The 16,650-nt window shown below is 35.5% G+C and overlaps 1 protein-coding gene across 5 annotated transcripts; it reads left to right on the top strand.

Moving 5' to 3' along the window:
* Positions 1-527: 527 nt before the first annotated feature.
* Positions 528-9,391, top strand: LOC107903621 (calmodulin-binding transcription activator 3). 5 transcript variants are annotated; one of them, XM_016829717.2, is made up of 14 exons: positions 593-743; positions 1,557-1,676; positions 1,862-1,925; positions 2,546-2,661; positions 2,784-2,872; positions 3,695-3,737; positions 4,846-5,059; positions 5,207-5,320; positions 5,409-5,689; positions 6,016-6,531; positions 6,702-7,396; positions 7,601-8,180; positions 8,313-8,630; positions 9,022-9,391. In XM_016829717.2, exons 3-14 carry the CDS (start codon positions 1,889-1,891, stop codon positions 9,106-9,108), a joined length of 3,090 nt encoding a protein of 1,029 aa, XP_016685206.1. In that variant the 5' UTR covers positions 593-743; positions 1,557-1,676; positions 1,862-1,888; the 3' UTR covers positions 9,109-9,391. The 5 variants fall into 5 exon arrangements, with proteins under 5 accessions (XP_016685203.1, XP_016685206.1, XP_040940204.1 ...); XM_016829715.2 differs by lacking the exon at positions 593-743 and adding an exon at positions 1,124-1,464; XM_016829714.2 differs by lacking the exon at positions 1,862-1,925 and having other exon boundaries at positions 528-1,057.
* The last annotated feature ends 7,259 nt before the right edge of the window (positions 9,392-16,650 follow it).

The following is a 16,650-nucleotide window of genomic DNA, read 5'->3' as shown; positions in this document are numbered from 1 at the left end:
TTGAAGAAAATTTTTTTGTTTATCTGGCTTATAGCTGAAAAACAAATAAAGTCCCCAATTATCAATTTAGCCGAGTGACATGCTCAATCCAATTTCAGCATATAATTAATATTCAATCCCAAGTATGAAAACCCCAAAACGAAAAGTTACCAAGCCAATTTTTATCTTCAGATTGATATTCGAGTCAGCTTCTTGTCCAATAGATCTGTTCGATTTTTAAAAACACTAATTTTGATTGATGAATGAACTTTTTTAATCTGGCTAGGTTCAACAAGCAGAGAGTAAAATTTGAAAATATAATTAATGGCTAGTGTTTTAATTTTGAGCGAGTGAATTTTGAATAGTATTTTATTTTCGGTATAAATATTGTTAGTATTTGACAAATATTATAAAAGGGAGAAGAAAGAAAATGGAAAAGAAAACAAAAAAAAATAAAGAGAAAAATAATATATAAGAAAAAAAATTAAAAATTATATTTTAAACGTCCAATGATGATATTTAAAGGGTAAATTATAAATTAGTGTAAAATGGATAAAAGATAGTTTATGTACCCTTGTCACCAAAAGAAAAGTTTAGTCAAGTTGGGGTAAATGATAAAAGATAATGGTAGAGGCAGATTGTTTCAATAAGTGAGAAGGGTGGTCAAAAAGTGGAGCGAAGAAAGTCTACGACGTTGAATCCTGGGTGATAGTGATAATCCCTCTTCCATCCATTTCCTCGGCGATTTCCTCCCTCTTTCTCTTGTAAATATGTATATATAAATTTTCTGTATTTTAAAATTCTTCTTTACAAACGAGATTAAAACTTACATAGCAAGGGCGCGTTACCTTCGATCACCCACTTTCTCTTTTCTCGATAAACCGCGTTCTTTTTTTTGTTTTGTTTTGGGCTTTTAACAGATCCTTAAATGAGTATAACTTCTGTCCTTGGAAAGGAGCTTTTTCTCAAGGGTTTTATATTTTGAGCTAAGAGAGAGAGTGAGTTGAACAGAGAAAAAGAAGAAAGAAAGCCAAGATTATGGCAGAGTCTAGGCGCGATGTCCTTACTAATCAACTTGGTACCTATATAATTGGCTCTTCTATATTCTATTTCATTTCTCCCCCCCCCCCGGGGGTCCCCCTAGTTTTTTACATTATCTTTTATTTGTGTTTCTAGTGAATGTTGAAATTTGCATGTTTTAACACCCTTTTTTTTATTGGTTTGGTTTACTAAAATGTAGTGCTCTTGCTTATACTTTAGTTTCTGTGGTGGGTTTTAAATTAATTTGTTCGAGACTATGGCTTCTCATTCGGGTTCTTTTATGCGGAAGAAGAGAAATGGTTAAGCAGAGGGGGTATTAATTTTGTTGAAAAGAGAGAGACTTAGGGTCAGAATTAAAAGGCAAATGAAGCTGTTTTGACTTTCTTCTTCTTTGGTACACAGAGCTTTGTATTAATCAAGAATCTTTTTTATTACGAAGTTAATGTGAGGGTTTGAGTAATTTGATGGTTTTTTACTTTTTGATATGAAGTTATATGCATAGATTTGAGCGAACTCTCTCATCTTGTTTGGTGCAGATATTGATCAAATACTCCTGGAAGCGCAGCATAGGTGGCTAAGACCAGCTGAAATATGTGAAATTCTTAGAAATTATAAGAAATTCCACATTTCTTCCGAACCAGCACATATGCCACCAAGTATGATCTTTGAATTGCATTGTAATGGTTCATGCTGTTAGATGATGATAGGTTGATAATTATCTTGACATCATGAAAATATTGCTCTTTTGATTCTGAAGTTCTATTTCTCCTGCCATTTAGGATAATATTATCATTTGCTTCTTTGAATATCTGCTCAATATCTTTCCCTTGTGGGATTGCAGCTTTCTTTTCTCAAATATTCCACGTCAATGTGCTGTCTTTCAATTCTTTTAATCCTTTTCCTAGGTAATGGAATTGTATTTGGATTCTGCTTCAGATAGAAAACCATTTATGATGTAAATACTATAGTTAAAATGTTCTCAAACAAACCATGTTACTATATTATTTCTTATTTTCTCATAATGCCATTCTTCTCTCTCTCTTTTTTTTTTTTTTTTTTGTGTGTGTGTGTGTGTGCGTTCAGTCCTCTGATTCCAGGGCGGGTAAAATTACATCATTAACTTGACATCTAAATTTAAATATCTAAATTTAAATAGCTTACTTTTTCCTAAAATCTGCTGATATCTTATTTCTCTATTATTCTGGGTTATTAATTTAGCCCCTTGGTTGATGGATAGCTTGCTGATTATTGATTACAAAATCACACAGTCCAGTGCTTGTCTTGGTGCATTTTTTAGATTACTTATTTTGGGTTAGATTCATCCTCTACAATAATGAGCAGAACAAGTTTGCTACTAGTAATTAATGGTTGTTTGATACTTAAAATATGCTAACATCCTGAATTCGGTTAGTGGCTGTTTTGATATTTAAAATATGCTAACATCCCAAATTGGATTGAAGGTCATTTTGATATTTAAACTATGCAAACATCCCAAATTTAATTATCCAACTGTTTCTGTTTTCAGGTGGTTCACTTTTTCTTTTTGATCGAAAGGTACTGAGATACTTTAGAAAGGATGGACATAACTGGAGGAAGAAAAAGGATGGGAAGACAGTGAAGGAAGCTCATGAGAGACTCAAGGTAAGAGTCAGTGTCATCTTGTCGTCTATGTTGAATTCTTTTGTGGTAAGAAAGAACACATTTTGTATGAAGTTTTCTTTGCTTCAAGTGAAAACCATTGGAAAGATGTTGATTTTTTTCAGGCAGGAAGCATTGATGTTCTGCATTGCTACTATGCTCATGGAGAAGAAAATGAAAATTTTCAAAGACGCAGTTATTGGATGCTTGAAGAGTGAGTCTTTATATGTTTATGGGCCATGTGGCGGTCATTGTTTTGACATTATTGTGTGTGCATTACATTTTCTATTTCAACAATTAAATTTAGCTTTAGTTATACTTGGTTATTTCACTCAATGAAATTATAGTTAGGTGTGATTTACAAAAAAATTCTTCCTCTACTTTGGAGTTGATAGTCTAAACTTATGTGATGGAGACACTGAGAGTTGAAGGCAATCATATTTTTTCTTGTTCCTGAAAATTACACACTCGTCCATTAATTTTTCTATTACTAAAATTTGAACCTAGAATTTATTTTCTTTCATGTCAGTTAAACCGATACACCAAGACAGTTTAGACTGTATTGAAAATTTTCTTTTGCTTATGCCTGTACTGAACTCGGTTTTATCCTCTTCTTTTCCATGATAGGATGCTTCTATGTTACATGCATTATTAATTCTGATATTTTGTTTCTACATTGAAAAGATGGCTGTTAAGTCTGAAATTCTGTTGATCAGTTCGACTTTTCTTCTCTAAAATTAGGAAAAAACTTGGTCAACAATCAACTCATATTTATACCTTCAATAAGGTTAACATAATGAAATACCAAAGCTAAGATTCCTTGTCTTTTTATAGTATGTTTTGCATTACGATAATAGACTATTTAGCATGTTGGCAGAGATTTCTAATTTTTGCAATCAATTCTGCTAATGTGGGTCATATTTTGTTGTTTGAAATGCATGTGCTTTTTGCTTGAAACTGTAATTAGTTTCTCTGCTGCAGTACTAATTTAAGGAATCTCTCTTTGGTTGCTGACATAATTCACTGCTATGTGTAGGGATCTCTCGCACATTGTTCTTGTCCACTATCGAGATGTAAAGGTCAGACCTTTTTCTATCACCTTTTTCTTTTTCTTTCTGCACCTGCTTTTCCATCTTTGAAAGAACTATTTGAAGTTTATAATAGTTTTATAGCTTCGTTTGTTAGAAGATTCTTTGACTGGTAAAAGTTAGAAATTGAAACCCATATATTTCTAGCTTTAGATGATGGTATGGGTACAGAATTCTGAATATTATTACCTGGCCAAAAAGGAGTTTTAAGAAGTTGATATAAATTGATGGAGCAGCTTTTTGTTTATAGACGTCTTTCTTATCTCTTCATTTGTACATTTTGAAGTGGTACGGTCTGAATGCTCTAAAACAAGTTAATACATTCAGTTATGTTCATTTTTACTTGGTTTCTTTATTGTGCATGCAAAAATTTCAGCAGGCCAAGAACATAGTTTTCTTGGCTTAAATCAAGGATAAGTATTGTATTTTGTACTGTGTTGATGGTCAGATGTTGTATTATATGGTCAATATTATATATATGTATATGTATATGTATATATACTTGAGCAGTATAAACTTTGTATTGTTTGTTGCTTTGTCCACTATGTCTTCTCACTCCCGTTTATTTACTTGAGCTATTTCCATCTAAGCTGTGTGGCTATCTTTACCTTGAATGATTGCTCATTTTCTTCCTTCATATTTTCTACTGTCTGTTGGTGCCATTAACTTGGACGAACTCACATTAGGTGGTGAACTTGCCCCTGTTGTACCAGGACTAGGCATTCTATTCGACTTGCCCCAATCTTATTCTGAATCAGGAAAAAGAAGTTTCTTAGACAGCATTAAGGGAGCAAACAGGAAATTAGAGGGGATAAAAGGCTGCTAATTCCTATATTTTCCCACCCTTTTTCCTGTTGTGAGCATTGCCTTCTGAACCACTAGACATAGTAAAACATTGCTCCTTAATCTCTTCTAAAACATTAAAGGTCTTTGGCATCACAAAATGTAATTTTGTAGATTTTCATATACATTTCTTAACTCTGAACATAATTGAATTTAATATTTGTCTGAGTCTCAAGTGTTTTCTGTAAGTTTCTTAATAGTTCCCATGAACAGCCGTTTTCTAGTTTTTCTTTTTTACTTTCTGAAATTTTGTCAGGGAAATAGGACAAATTTTAACCGTCTCAAAGAGACTGAAGGAACTATTCCATATTACCAAGAAGCTGTAGGAATTGTACCCAATTCTGAGGTGGAAAGTTCTATGTCTTCCAATTTTCATCCCAATTATAGTCAGATTCCTTCACAAACTATGGATACAGCAAGCATGAACAGTGTGCATGTGCAGGCATCAGAATATGAAGATGCTGAATCAGGTATGTTTATTTTTAGCTAAATATGGCTCAGTTTTTAATAAATGATTAGGTAGCTAGTTTAATGTAGTTTGAGAATATGTTGGTTTTGTGAGTAATGAATGCATTAGTTTGTCTTATTCTTACCAATGAAGATGATATTTGATGCAGTGTATAATCATCAAGCAAGTTCACGGTTCCATTCTTTTCTTGATTCACATCAGCCTGTTGCAGGGAGGACTGATACCAGATTCTATGATCCATATGTTCATGTATCACATTCAAGTATGTTAATTCTTTGATTTTGTGTTATTCCCTTCTTTCCTGTTGATTTACCTCTCCGTTTTTGCTTACTGGCCTTCACTGCTAACAGATAATTATCATGGGAAGCCATCTCTAACTGCTTTTCAACTTACTCAAACTAACAAGGATAGAGAGTATAATGATGCTGGAATAACGTATGAGCCCCAGAAGAACCTTGATTTCACATCATGGGAGGATGTGTTGGAAGACTGTGATCGTGGGGTTGAATCTGCACAATATCAGCCACCATTTACCTTGAAACAAAATGATACTGTGGGGCTGCTATTTGACAACAGCTTTCTTAAAAAGCAGGCGTTTGAGGATCAATCACATGCTCAAGAAAAGTGGCAGGTAATGGAGTGATTTACCTCATGTAGCATGTGTAAATTCAAGGTGCAAATTGTAGTTTTTGAAACCATGAGTTTTTCTCTGCCATAACTATCTTTGATAACGGCTTTGAAAATTCTAGCTTAATAAATGCTAAAAGTTGAATTGCACTATTTAAAGAAAAGGCATTAATAATGGCCATTAGTCATGCCAGCTGTAATTGAAAATTTTGGTCCTTTAAAAGTTATGACCTTATATGATATGCTGTAGTTGCATTGCTGCAGTTTAATGCGTAGTGTATGTTCTACCTTTTCTTCTTCCAATTAAGTCCTAATTTGGCCCCTAAACAGGGTTATGAGGGTGATTCTTCTCATTTAGTGAAGTGGTCATTGGACCAGAAGTTGCATCCAGACCTGAGATATGATCTTACTTCAAGATTTGATGAAGAAGTTAATCACAATCTGCATCCAGAAAAGCAACATGATCATTATCTACTAAATAACCAGCTGACAGACCCCTCAAAAGGGGACCATGAATATGTTCCTAAACCAGATCCAGAGAACTATTTGACACTGGAGGGGAAATCTGTTTATTCTTCTGCTATGAGACCACATCTGTTTGATGGTTCTTTAGCAGAAGAAGGTCTGAAGAAGCTTGATAGTTTCAACCGCTGGATGAGTAAAGAACTTGGAGATGTAGATGAATCGCATACGCATTCCAGAGGTCAAAATGGGATTGATGTTTCCTCTATTCCCTCTCAAGAGCAGTTAGATACCTTTATGTTGGGTCCTTCTCTCTCGCATGATCAGCTTTTCAGTATTATTGATTTTTCACCGAATTGGGCATATGTAGGCTCTGAAATCAAGGTAGGCTGTATTTTTTTCCATGAAAGGCAAGCAAGCATTGAAATATCAACATTTCACTGATGACACTGAAATACTGAATAATTAGTTCCTCACTGTAGTGGAATGTTAACAACTAGTTTTCTCATGTGTTAACATTTTTTCTTTCCCTCTATTTTCTTTATTTCACACAGGTCCTCATTACAGGAAGGTTCTTGAAAAGTCAAGGCCATGCCGAAAATTGCAAGTGGTCATGCATGTTTGGGGAAGTAGAAGTTCCAGCAGAGGTCATAGCAGATGGTGTTCTTCATTGCCACGCTCCAAGACATGAGGCTGGCAGGGTTCCCTTCTATGTCACATGCTCCAACAGATTAGCTTGTAGTGAAGTCCGAGAGTTTGAATACCGAGTCAGTCATATCCAAGATATAGATACTGTTGATAATCCTAGTAGTAATGCCATTGAAATTCTTGATATGCGATTTGGTAGATTATTGTGCCTCGGCTCCAGTTCTCCCGCTTCTAACACCAATAGCATCGCTGATATATCCCAGCTGAGCAGTAAAATTAATTCATTGCTGGAGGAGGACATTGAGGAATGGGACCAAATGTTGGCACATAACTTGGAGGAAGACTTTTTCCTAGAAAAACTAAAGGAGCAGCTGCTTGAAAAGCTATTGAAAGAGAAGTTGCGTGTATGGCTCTTGCAGAAGATAGTGGAAGGTGGAAAAGGCCCTAGTATATTGGACAAGGGTGGCCAAGGTGTTATACATTTTGCTTCTGCTCTTGGATATGACTGGGCCTTAGAACCAACGATAGTTGCTGGTGTTAGTGTTAACTTCCGGGATGTGAATGGTTGGACTGCACTTCATTGGGCGGCATCTTCTGGCAGGTAAGCATCTTGAAAATCAAGTTAAATTATGTTGTCTATTTTATTTTTCATCTTTTTGATTAATTTCCCCTACTACCCTATTTTCGAAACAAGCGAATTCTAGGCTGTAGAGCTCCAGGCCTCCTAAAATAAGGGTCCTAAAATAATGATGTGCTTGTTGTGGTCTGTCTGGCTTCTGCTGACATAAACTGTCTTTAACATCAGAGAACGCACAGTTGCTTCCCTTATTTCATTGGGTGCAGCTCCCGGAGCATTAACAGATCCAACACCAGAATATCCTTTAGGCAGAACGCCTGCTGACCTGGCCTCAGCCAACGGACATAAAGGAATTTCTGGTTATCTTGCTGAATGTGATTTGAGTTCCCATCTTCTATCCCTCAATTTGGATAAGCAAGGCAGTGCCAGTACCACAGATTCTAGACCAGATGTCATACAGAAAATTTTGGAGCTAAACACAGCTCCACTCAACTATGGGGATGCTTCTGATGGCCCATCACTAAAGGACTCATTAGCTGCTGTTCGTAATGCCATGCAAGCTGCTGCTCGCATCCATCAAGTCTTCAGGGTACAGTCTTTCCAAAACAGGCAGTTAAAAGAGTATGGTAATGATAAATATGGAATGTCAGATGAGCGTGCACTTTCACTTTTAGCAGTCAAGTCAAACAAGCCCGGACAACATGATGAGCGCGTGCATGCTGCTGCCATTCGCATACAAAATAAGTTTCGTGGTTGGAAGGGCAGAAAAGAGTTTCTGATAATCCGCCAACGCATTGTCAAGATTCAGGTCCATTGCCATTGCTGCTTAGTTTATTGGCTCTTATAATTCATGCTTTATATTGAGTCCTAATTTTCCTTGACAATCATAATTGTTGAATTGTTGAACCCTAACTTTTAGTTTCGTTTAACTTTATGAAAGGCTCATGTAAGAGGCCACCAGGTAAGGAAAAACTATCGGAAGATCGTCTGGTCAGTAGGAATTGTGGAGAAGGTGATCTTACGTTGGAGACGGAAAGGAAGTGGTTTACGTGGATTCAAACCTGAAACACTCACCAAGGGTCCTAGCGTATCTGTGCCCCCAAAGGAGGATGACTATGATTTCTTGAAAAAAGGCAGGAAGCAAACTGAAGAAAGGTTGCAGAAGGCACTTGCCAGAGTTAAGTCCATGGCCCAGAATCCTGCAGGCCGAGATCAATATAGTAGGATGAAAAATGTTGTCACCGAGATCCAAGAGAAGGTAATTGAAAACTATGTTACTCCAGCTCTTTATTTTTCTAAAAGTACCCACGTTAGAGTCATGCATAGACATAGGTATGGGGTAAGATCCTTCAAACATATAAAAATCTTAGAAAAAAATTGAACAAAGCCATGTCTGTCACTCACACTCAAGTCATTGAAATGTTCTCTCTAATACATTGATATTTGTTACTCTTGGTAAGGATATTGACACATGAAAGCTCAGTCTTATTAGAGATGTTTAGATTTTTCACTGAAATCGAGCTTTCGTGAGATGACTCTGCAAGACCTTGGTATCTCATGGGTGGTTATCAGTATTAAGATTTAGAAAGCATGCATGAAAACTAAGTTTGGTTTTTATGACAAATTCTCTCTTTGCATTAACTTGGCAGGTCTTGTACGATAAGGTTCTCAACTTTGCAGGAGAAACGACAGATTTGGACAAAGACTTGATTGATCTCGAAAAAACTATTAGATGAGGACACTTTCATGCTCACGGCACCTTGAGCGAACCATATCTTGCGCCGTAATTCAATTACAAATCATGTTCGATTTAATAGCTGGTATATGTACTTATTGGTAAGTGTTGCTAGAATTAATTTGTAAATGTTGGAAGTAGCGATTCATAGAGTGACCCATTACTGATCAGGTGAGATGAGATAACAGCTCCATAGATTTTGGTAATAAATATGGGTCCATGCTACTTCCTACTTTGTTGTAGCTTATTACTTCATTTGCTTATAAATGTTGCCCTTTGCCCAAGTAATATCTCTTCTTATAATTTAAGCTATGATTTGGGCTATATATGCTCCTCCATGCAGATTGCAAGCTTCCGAAGGCAAACAGCAGTACAAAAATGAATGAACCACCTGGATCAGTTATTCAACCTGTGTCAGGTGTCTGGAGGTGGAGGTATTCATGAGCTAGATTGATTTTAAGCATGATATTAATATGCTCTTTGTTTGCCTAAGCCTTGCTTGACCCAAAATGAGTTTAAAAATTTGTCCAAGTTTGTCCATATTTGCAACAAATTAACTTAAGCCCATTTTAGACTTGCTTATATTATTTTTTAAAATTTTTTCTAAAATATTTATATTATTTTAATTTAATGTTTAATAATCTTATATAATTTTTATTTATTGAAATTTTATATAATTTTCTTTTAATATTATTTTAATTTTTACATTAGAGTAATAAGTTTAAGTTTGAGCTCGGCTCATATTTTAAATAAGTTTATTTTTTTCTCAACCTCATATTTTGGACTTAATAGTTTTGTTCAAACTTTCCTAAATTTTAGACGAGCTTTCGAGTCATGAATAGATTTAGAATATAAAAAATTGGTATATCTTGAATCAGTAGAGAATCAATTTAAATGACAAGTTAGAGGAAACAGTAAAAGAAAATCCATTATATATTATTTTAAAAAAAATTTTTATAATTGAAGAAATCATATATAATAGTAATATAAAATTACAATTTAGGAAATTAATCCAATGTGGGTATAGATTAGAAATTGTTATTTGTCACATTAATAAGTTACCATGTGTAGATATTATTCAAAGTTGCAAATTGAATAATAACTTAGTTTTGCATTTAAATGCCTAAAATTAATTTAATTAAATATTAAATTTCCGTTTGAATAAGAATAAGGTATATGTATAATGCGTGTGCTAGTATTCCCTATGATTATGCTTCCTAGTAAAAAAGATTACAAAGTATAACATTAATTTTAAATTTAAACACTCCCATTAATTTTGCTTTCTTTATGAGTGTCAATGCTTAATAATTGCTAACTTTCGTTGAACAATTTCATTGTCTTTTTTGATAAAAAATGATATATTTGGCCTAATTATGAAAAATTCCATTGTCTTAATAATCATAATTGAGGAAAAATGTCGAATTCTCTCTACGTTAATGATAATGGTGCTTTTCTTAGTGAAAATACTGATGATGACTCTAATCTCGCCGGAGATTAGAACACAAAAAAGGTACGGTTTAAGGATCCTAATCCAGTCATGGTTCAAGTTGAAAGAGATGCTTTTGAGAAAGGATTCTTAAGACCAACGAAGGGGGAAGGGAGTGGATATTTATGATGTGGAAGAATATTTCGACTTATTCGACGGAGATATCAAAAAGTTGGCTGTAAATGGAATCCTGTCGATTTAACTTTCAGACAGGATAAATCAACTTCTAATTAAGCATATGGCTACCTCGATGGTGTTTAAACTCTTAGGGAGAAACATAGCCTTTGAGGCGTTTAAAAATCGGATATATAGCCTATTGAAGCCATCCATGCCCTTTCAATTGATGGATATTGAAAATGGGTATTTTTTGGTCAAATTCCAAAATTCAGAGGATTACGTTAAGGTTCTTTCTCAAGGACCATGGACTATTTTCGGTCAATACCTAATGGTTCAACCCTAGATAATGGACTTCAATCTTGCTAAACCTTACCCAAGTGTAGTCATGACATGGATCCGATTTCCAGGGCTCCTAGGTCATATGTACAAAAAGAAAATCTTATGGGAAATAAGGGAACTGGTGGGAAAGGTTGCGAAACTGGATCTCAACACAGACAACAAAGTGAGAGGCCGATATGCTCAAATGGCAGTGTATGTTAATATGGAAAAGCCCTTGATTTCTAAGGTTTTGATTAATGGAAAGATTCAACGTATTGAATATAAATCTCGTCGTTTGTTTCTTGTGGCCGTTATGGTCACTTTAAGGAAAATTGTAGGCGATTGGAAGAGGTGTCGACAGACTTGGCAAGGATGAACACGGCGCCAGAAAAGGGAAGTATTGTTTTCGTTACAGCTGCGGAAACAAGAGGCTTTGGGTCTTGGATGCTGGTGGAGTGTAAGTTTTGGCGTCAATCAAGGGAGCCACGAAATCTGGGGAAGAATAATCAAGGAGAGCAATCGTCGGGATCTCATTTTAGAACGCTGAATGTTCTGGAAAAGAAAAATGAATTTTGCTTGTTGGGAAAAGAGGATTCTACAGAGCCTATAATTAATGTTAACAATTTGGTGAATAGCTCATAGTAAGAAAAGACAGCTGGAAAGGAGATAAAGGTTTCTAGCCATAATAGGGACAGATTGGAGCTTTTAAACAAAATGGGCCATACCTATCTTAATAAGGTTGATTCGGTAACTATGGAAGTTGGGCTTAAGAAGTTAAATGCTAAGTCGGTTTGGGCTGAGGAAAGTAAGAAGGCCCTATCCATGAATAAAGGCTATGACAGCGATTTAGGCCAGAAGTCCATAGGAATGCACGGGGTTTCTTTTGTAAAGATGGATAAGGCTACTATTGAGCCAGCGTTACAAAATACTAAGTTTCATGTACAGTCCAAAATTCTCGTTAACTCTAGTAACATCGATTCCACTGCTTTTTTTTCTGTTTCAAGTGATATTGAATCAGGGGTTAAAGAAACATGCAATATGAAAACCTTTTTCTGTTTCAGGTGATATTGAATCAGGGGTTAAAGAGAACATGCAATATGGAAACTTCGATAGAGTTAAGGTGCACTTCAACTCAGCATTTGAAGGACCAGAAGGAGTTGAAGTCTCGATGACTGATGGTGTTTTAGATCCTGAAAAGCATTCCGTAGTGATTTTCAAGGAAAACTTGCACTCAAACCAGTAGGGTATTTCGGTTAAACAAACTATAGAGACCTTGGGTGTAGGTATCTTAGGCCCTAAAGATAGGAAGAATGGTGATAGGGACAGCATCGGTCGTAGTAGAATCTAGGGGAGTCGCTTTAAATCCTTTGGCAATTCTCAGATTCACTCTAATCCACGGAGGTGATGGTGGAGATCCTTTCTTCCTAAGTGTCTAGTGTAACAGCGAATGATGCCCAGGAAGTAGCTTCAACCTTGGATGGGGTTACTGTCTCTCAACAATAATGGTATGTTTCTTAATTTTTTTGTATTAATCCATGATTTTACAATTTTTTCTTGGGATTGCCAAGGTTGTGCTAGAGTTAAATTTCCTCGAGTTTTCCATAAATACAATACGAAATATAAACTTGATATTATTAACTTACTTGAACCAAGAGTGAGTGGTGCCAAAGAAGACAACATTATTGCAAAGCTGGGTTTCCAATGCTCACACCGAATGGAGGTGATAGGATATTCTGGGGGAAAATGGCTTGGACGTAAAGATTCAATTTGAGTTGAGGTGGTTTGTAGTATATAAAATGATACTTTGAGGTGACTATTAAAGGATGGAATATTTGTTGCAAAAAACAAATGATCTCCATGATAAAAAGAAAATCAAGTGGAAATATTCATTTTATGGGTATTCCTTACTAAGAAAATAGTTGGTCTTTCCAACGAAAGGAGATGTCCCCATTTTGGTGATTTTGTGGATAGGCAGAGCTAAAAGATTTAGGATTCAAGGGTCTTTCCTTTACTTGGCACAAAGGTGGTCTTTTTGATAAGTTAGATCATACATTGGGAAATGAAGCTTGAGTTCACAATTTCCGAACAATTTGATTACTTACCTTTTAAAGATTAAGTTTGACCATAGGCCCTTTCTCTTTTCCCTAAATTAGGAGGTTATTCTATCTAAGGGTTGGCCTCTTCAGTTTTTTTTGGATGGGCCGAACAACTTGATTTTGAGAATTTTGTGGGTGACAATTGGAATTTTAGAAGGGATATGTCTAAAGCTTTAGCCAAGTTCACTAATAGCTTAAAGGAGTGGAATAAATCAGTTAATGGGCACATTACCACTTGAAAGAGATATCTAATTAATAAATTAGTTGATATTTAGAGGAAAATAGATTTTTTTGGCTAAAATCGATTAACTCAGGTGGAATTGAAAGTTAGATAGGAGTTGGAGAATGTGTTGCATCATGAAGAACTTATTTGGAAACAAAATGCAAGATGTGACTGGTTAAATTTAGGGGATCACAATACTAAGTTTTTCCATACCCGTACTCTACAAAGAAGGAAAAATAGTCGTATAACCGCTATTCGAATTATGATGGTGAATGGATTTATGATCCAGATTCCATTGAATATGAGGTGAATGATTTTTTTTCAAAATTTGTATGGGGAGGATCCTTGGCCTATGGGGAACTCACCTCCAAGTAGTTTTCCTTAGCTTGATCCTATTGATATTGATTCTTTGGGACGACCAATCATGAATGATGAAATTAAGAATGCTTTCTTTGACATGACACCTCTTAAAGAATCAGGTAGTGATGGTTTTCATGGTCTCTATTTCCAGAAGTACTAGGGTACAATTGGGGGAGTTGTCTGTAATTGGCTTAAAAAGGTTTTTAATGGAGGTATTATAGATTTTGAATTGAATAATATCATGATAGTTCTTATACCCAAGGTGTTGAACCCAGAGGGCTTTGCCTAGTTTCGTCCAATAAATTTCAACTTTGTCATTTACAAGCTAGTGATGAAGGTAATTGCTAACTGTTTTAAGTATATTTTTCTTAAAATTATTGCATAGGAACAGATCAATTTTATTGCAAGTAGAAACATCACCAATAACATTGTTATTGCACAAGAGGTAATTCATTCCATGAGAGGTCAAAATAAAAGGAAATGGATGACGATTAAAATAGATTTGGAGAAAACTTACGACAGAGTGAGATGAGACTTCATCAATGATAACCTCTAGGCAACAAGTATTCCAGATTATCTCAGAAACGTTATTAAATAATCTATCTCTAACTCTACCATATAGTTTATGTGGAATGGAGTCCCACTGTCTAAGTTCAGGTCTGCTAGAGGAATTTGACGAGGATGTTGTGCATGGAATGGCTCGACCATTTTATTCAATTGGCTATTTCTGTTGGAAAGTGGAGTCTCATACGTCTTTCTTGTTCGGGGCTGGCTATCTCACACTTGTTCTTTGCTGATGATTTAGTTATCTTTAGCAAAGCAGATTTGAAGCATGGCAGGGTACTGATGTGATCCGGCCCGATTAATTGAGTCGGGTTCACTTAAGATGCCCGATCGTCGACGAGAAGCTCGTTCAAATTTGTAGATAGATGGAGTTTGAATGTTTTATAAGCGGAAGGTAGGCAAAATGGGTTCAAAGGATGGGTTTTGGTTTGATGAAAGATAGGTTCGGTTTAACAAAGAATTAAGTTACAAAGATGATAAATAAATGGAAATGGATAAAGAACTCAAACTTTAAGAATGATTCAATACTAAAAAGTATTGCCCCGAGTCTTATATTGCTTAAGGTGAATTTTGATGAAGGATAGAAGCGGACCTTGACCCGTTACCTATATGGAGGTAAGAACCAAAGGTATAGGAAGATGGTTGAACGCCACACCGATTCGGTGATAAGTTCAATGGAGTTCGGATTGACACCACTAGCAAGCTAGATAAGTCGCTTCGAGACTCGAACGAAAGAAGAGAGGAGGTAACCTCACAAGAACAAAAGTTCTATTAAGTTTAATTGATCAAATTCTGTAACCTTTTACAATAAACAAGTAAGCTATTTATAAGCCTAAAATGCCTATTGATATTCGGCATCTATGTTGTTCACACTAACTTAAATTCTGTTCACACAGGTATTTAACATGTTCACACAAATAGCATTAAAATCCAGTTCATGCTTGAAGATGGTACATGAATTGGCCGAACCATCATGATGCTTCACTTGATGCATTCATGCATCCTTAGCCTTGAAGAATCTCCATAATTCCATGAATGTGCAGCTCTTTAATGATTCTACATCTCCCTTGGCTGAATGAGGCATTAATGTGCCTAAAATACTTGAATGGTCATCTTGAAAATGCATGAATCATGCATGAAACGTCCCATGTATTTTCCCCCATAAATATGATCCATGAATCTTCAAATACATGAACTTTCAGCAACTCCCTCTTGCATGAACGTCCCAAATGCATGTGCTCCTTTAAATGCCATCCATTGAACCTCAATTGTGCATGCACACTCCCATACATTGCACCAATCCGTTCATGAACCTGCAGCAAATTAAATCAGCAAGTTAAATGCATTTCAAACACATTAAATTAGCAGCATATGAACTCAATAATTTGCACATTAAATTTGGCCATACATATTAACAATTTTAGACATATTTAAAACATCATAATTAATTAAGTATTTAATTTAGATATAATTAAAACACTTAATTAATTATTTGTCCAGATTTTAACAAATTAACTAACTTAAGATAAACAACTAATTTAACTAATGACAAATTAAATGGTTTATTTCAGCAAAATAAATGCAAGCTAAAGAAAGCTAAAAATAAGCTCATTGGGTTAAGATTGAGCTGAATTGAGCTTGAGTGAGTTGACTTGAGCTCGAGTGAGCTGGAAATGAGCTAAACGGAGCTTAACGAAATGAAATTGAACTAATTCAGCTCGCATGGATTTGCAAACAATGCTTAGGGAGCTGATCCAAAAGTGTGCCCGGGGCATGGTCGTATCATCCCCTCCCTCTTTAAAGCGATTTGTCCCCAAATCGGGCCATTTACTCGCGAAAAATCGTTGAAGATTCTGAAAGCCACAATTAACTCGGATCAAAAGAAGCTCATTCGCATGCCCTCCCTCTTTAGGAGGGTACCACTTCACATTGTCACCTTTAAAAGAATAAAACGAATTAGTGACACGATGAAGATTAAACACAAAGGAACTTTTTGAGATTTGATTCACAGTTTGAACAAATAATCCAATACCGGGGTCGAAAATAGAAATCGTTCTTACCTTTTTCTTCGATGGAAACAAACATAAATCACAAGGCATTTGATAGCTATGGTTTTGGAAGTCAACTTTCCATGGTTTGATTACCTTAGGCAATGATATAAAATGGTGTTCACCGGGGTCAAAGACGAAATTTTCTCTTGCCATTTCAATTTGATTTGGCAATTTCATGACCGACTTCATAGAAAGAGCACTAAGCAACTCAAAATCATTATCATTCAAAACATGTTCGGATCTTTTAGTCCACAGTTGAGAACATCCTCTGAAAACAAAATTTTGATTTTGACTTAACAAACCAACAAGATTCACATGGCTCATTTTC

This window comes from Gossypium hirsutum, chromosome A12 (genome assembly GCF_007990345.1).
Source record: "Gossypium hirsutum isolate 1008001.06 chromosome A12, Gossypium_hirsutum_v2.1, whole genome shotgun sequence".
Taxonomy (NCBI): Eukaryota; Viridiplantae; Streptophyta; class Magnoliopsida; order Malvales; family Malvaceae; genus Gossypium; species Gossypium hirsutum.
The sequence above is the reverse complement of the archived record's forward strand: the minus strand, read 5'-3'. Positions and strand labels throughout refer to the sequence as shown.

Bases quoted from the DNA above. Each gene is read 5' to 3' on its own strand.
- LOC107903621 (XM_016829714.2), top strand. From the start codon at position 1,018: ATGGCAGAGTCTAGGCGCGATGTCCTTACTAATCAACTTG. The intron at 2,662-2,783 runs GTAAGAGTCAGT...GATTTTTTTCAG, and splicing joins AAGCTCATGAGAGACTCAAG to GCAGGAAGCATTGATGTTCT. The intron at 8,181-8,312 runs GTCCATTGCCAT...ACTTTATGAAAG, and splicing joins AACGCATTGTCAAGATTCAG to GCTCATGTAAGAGGCCACCA.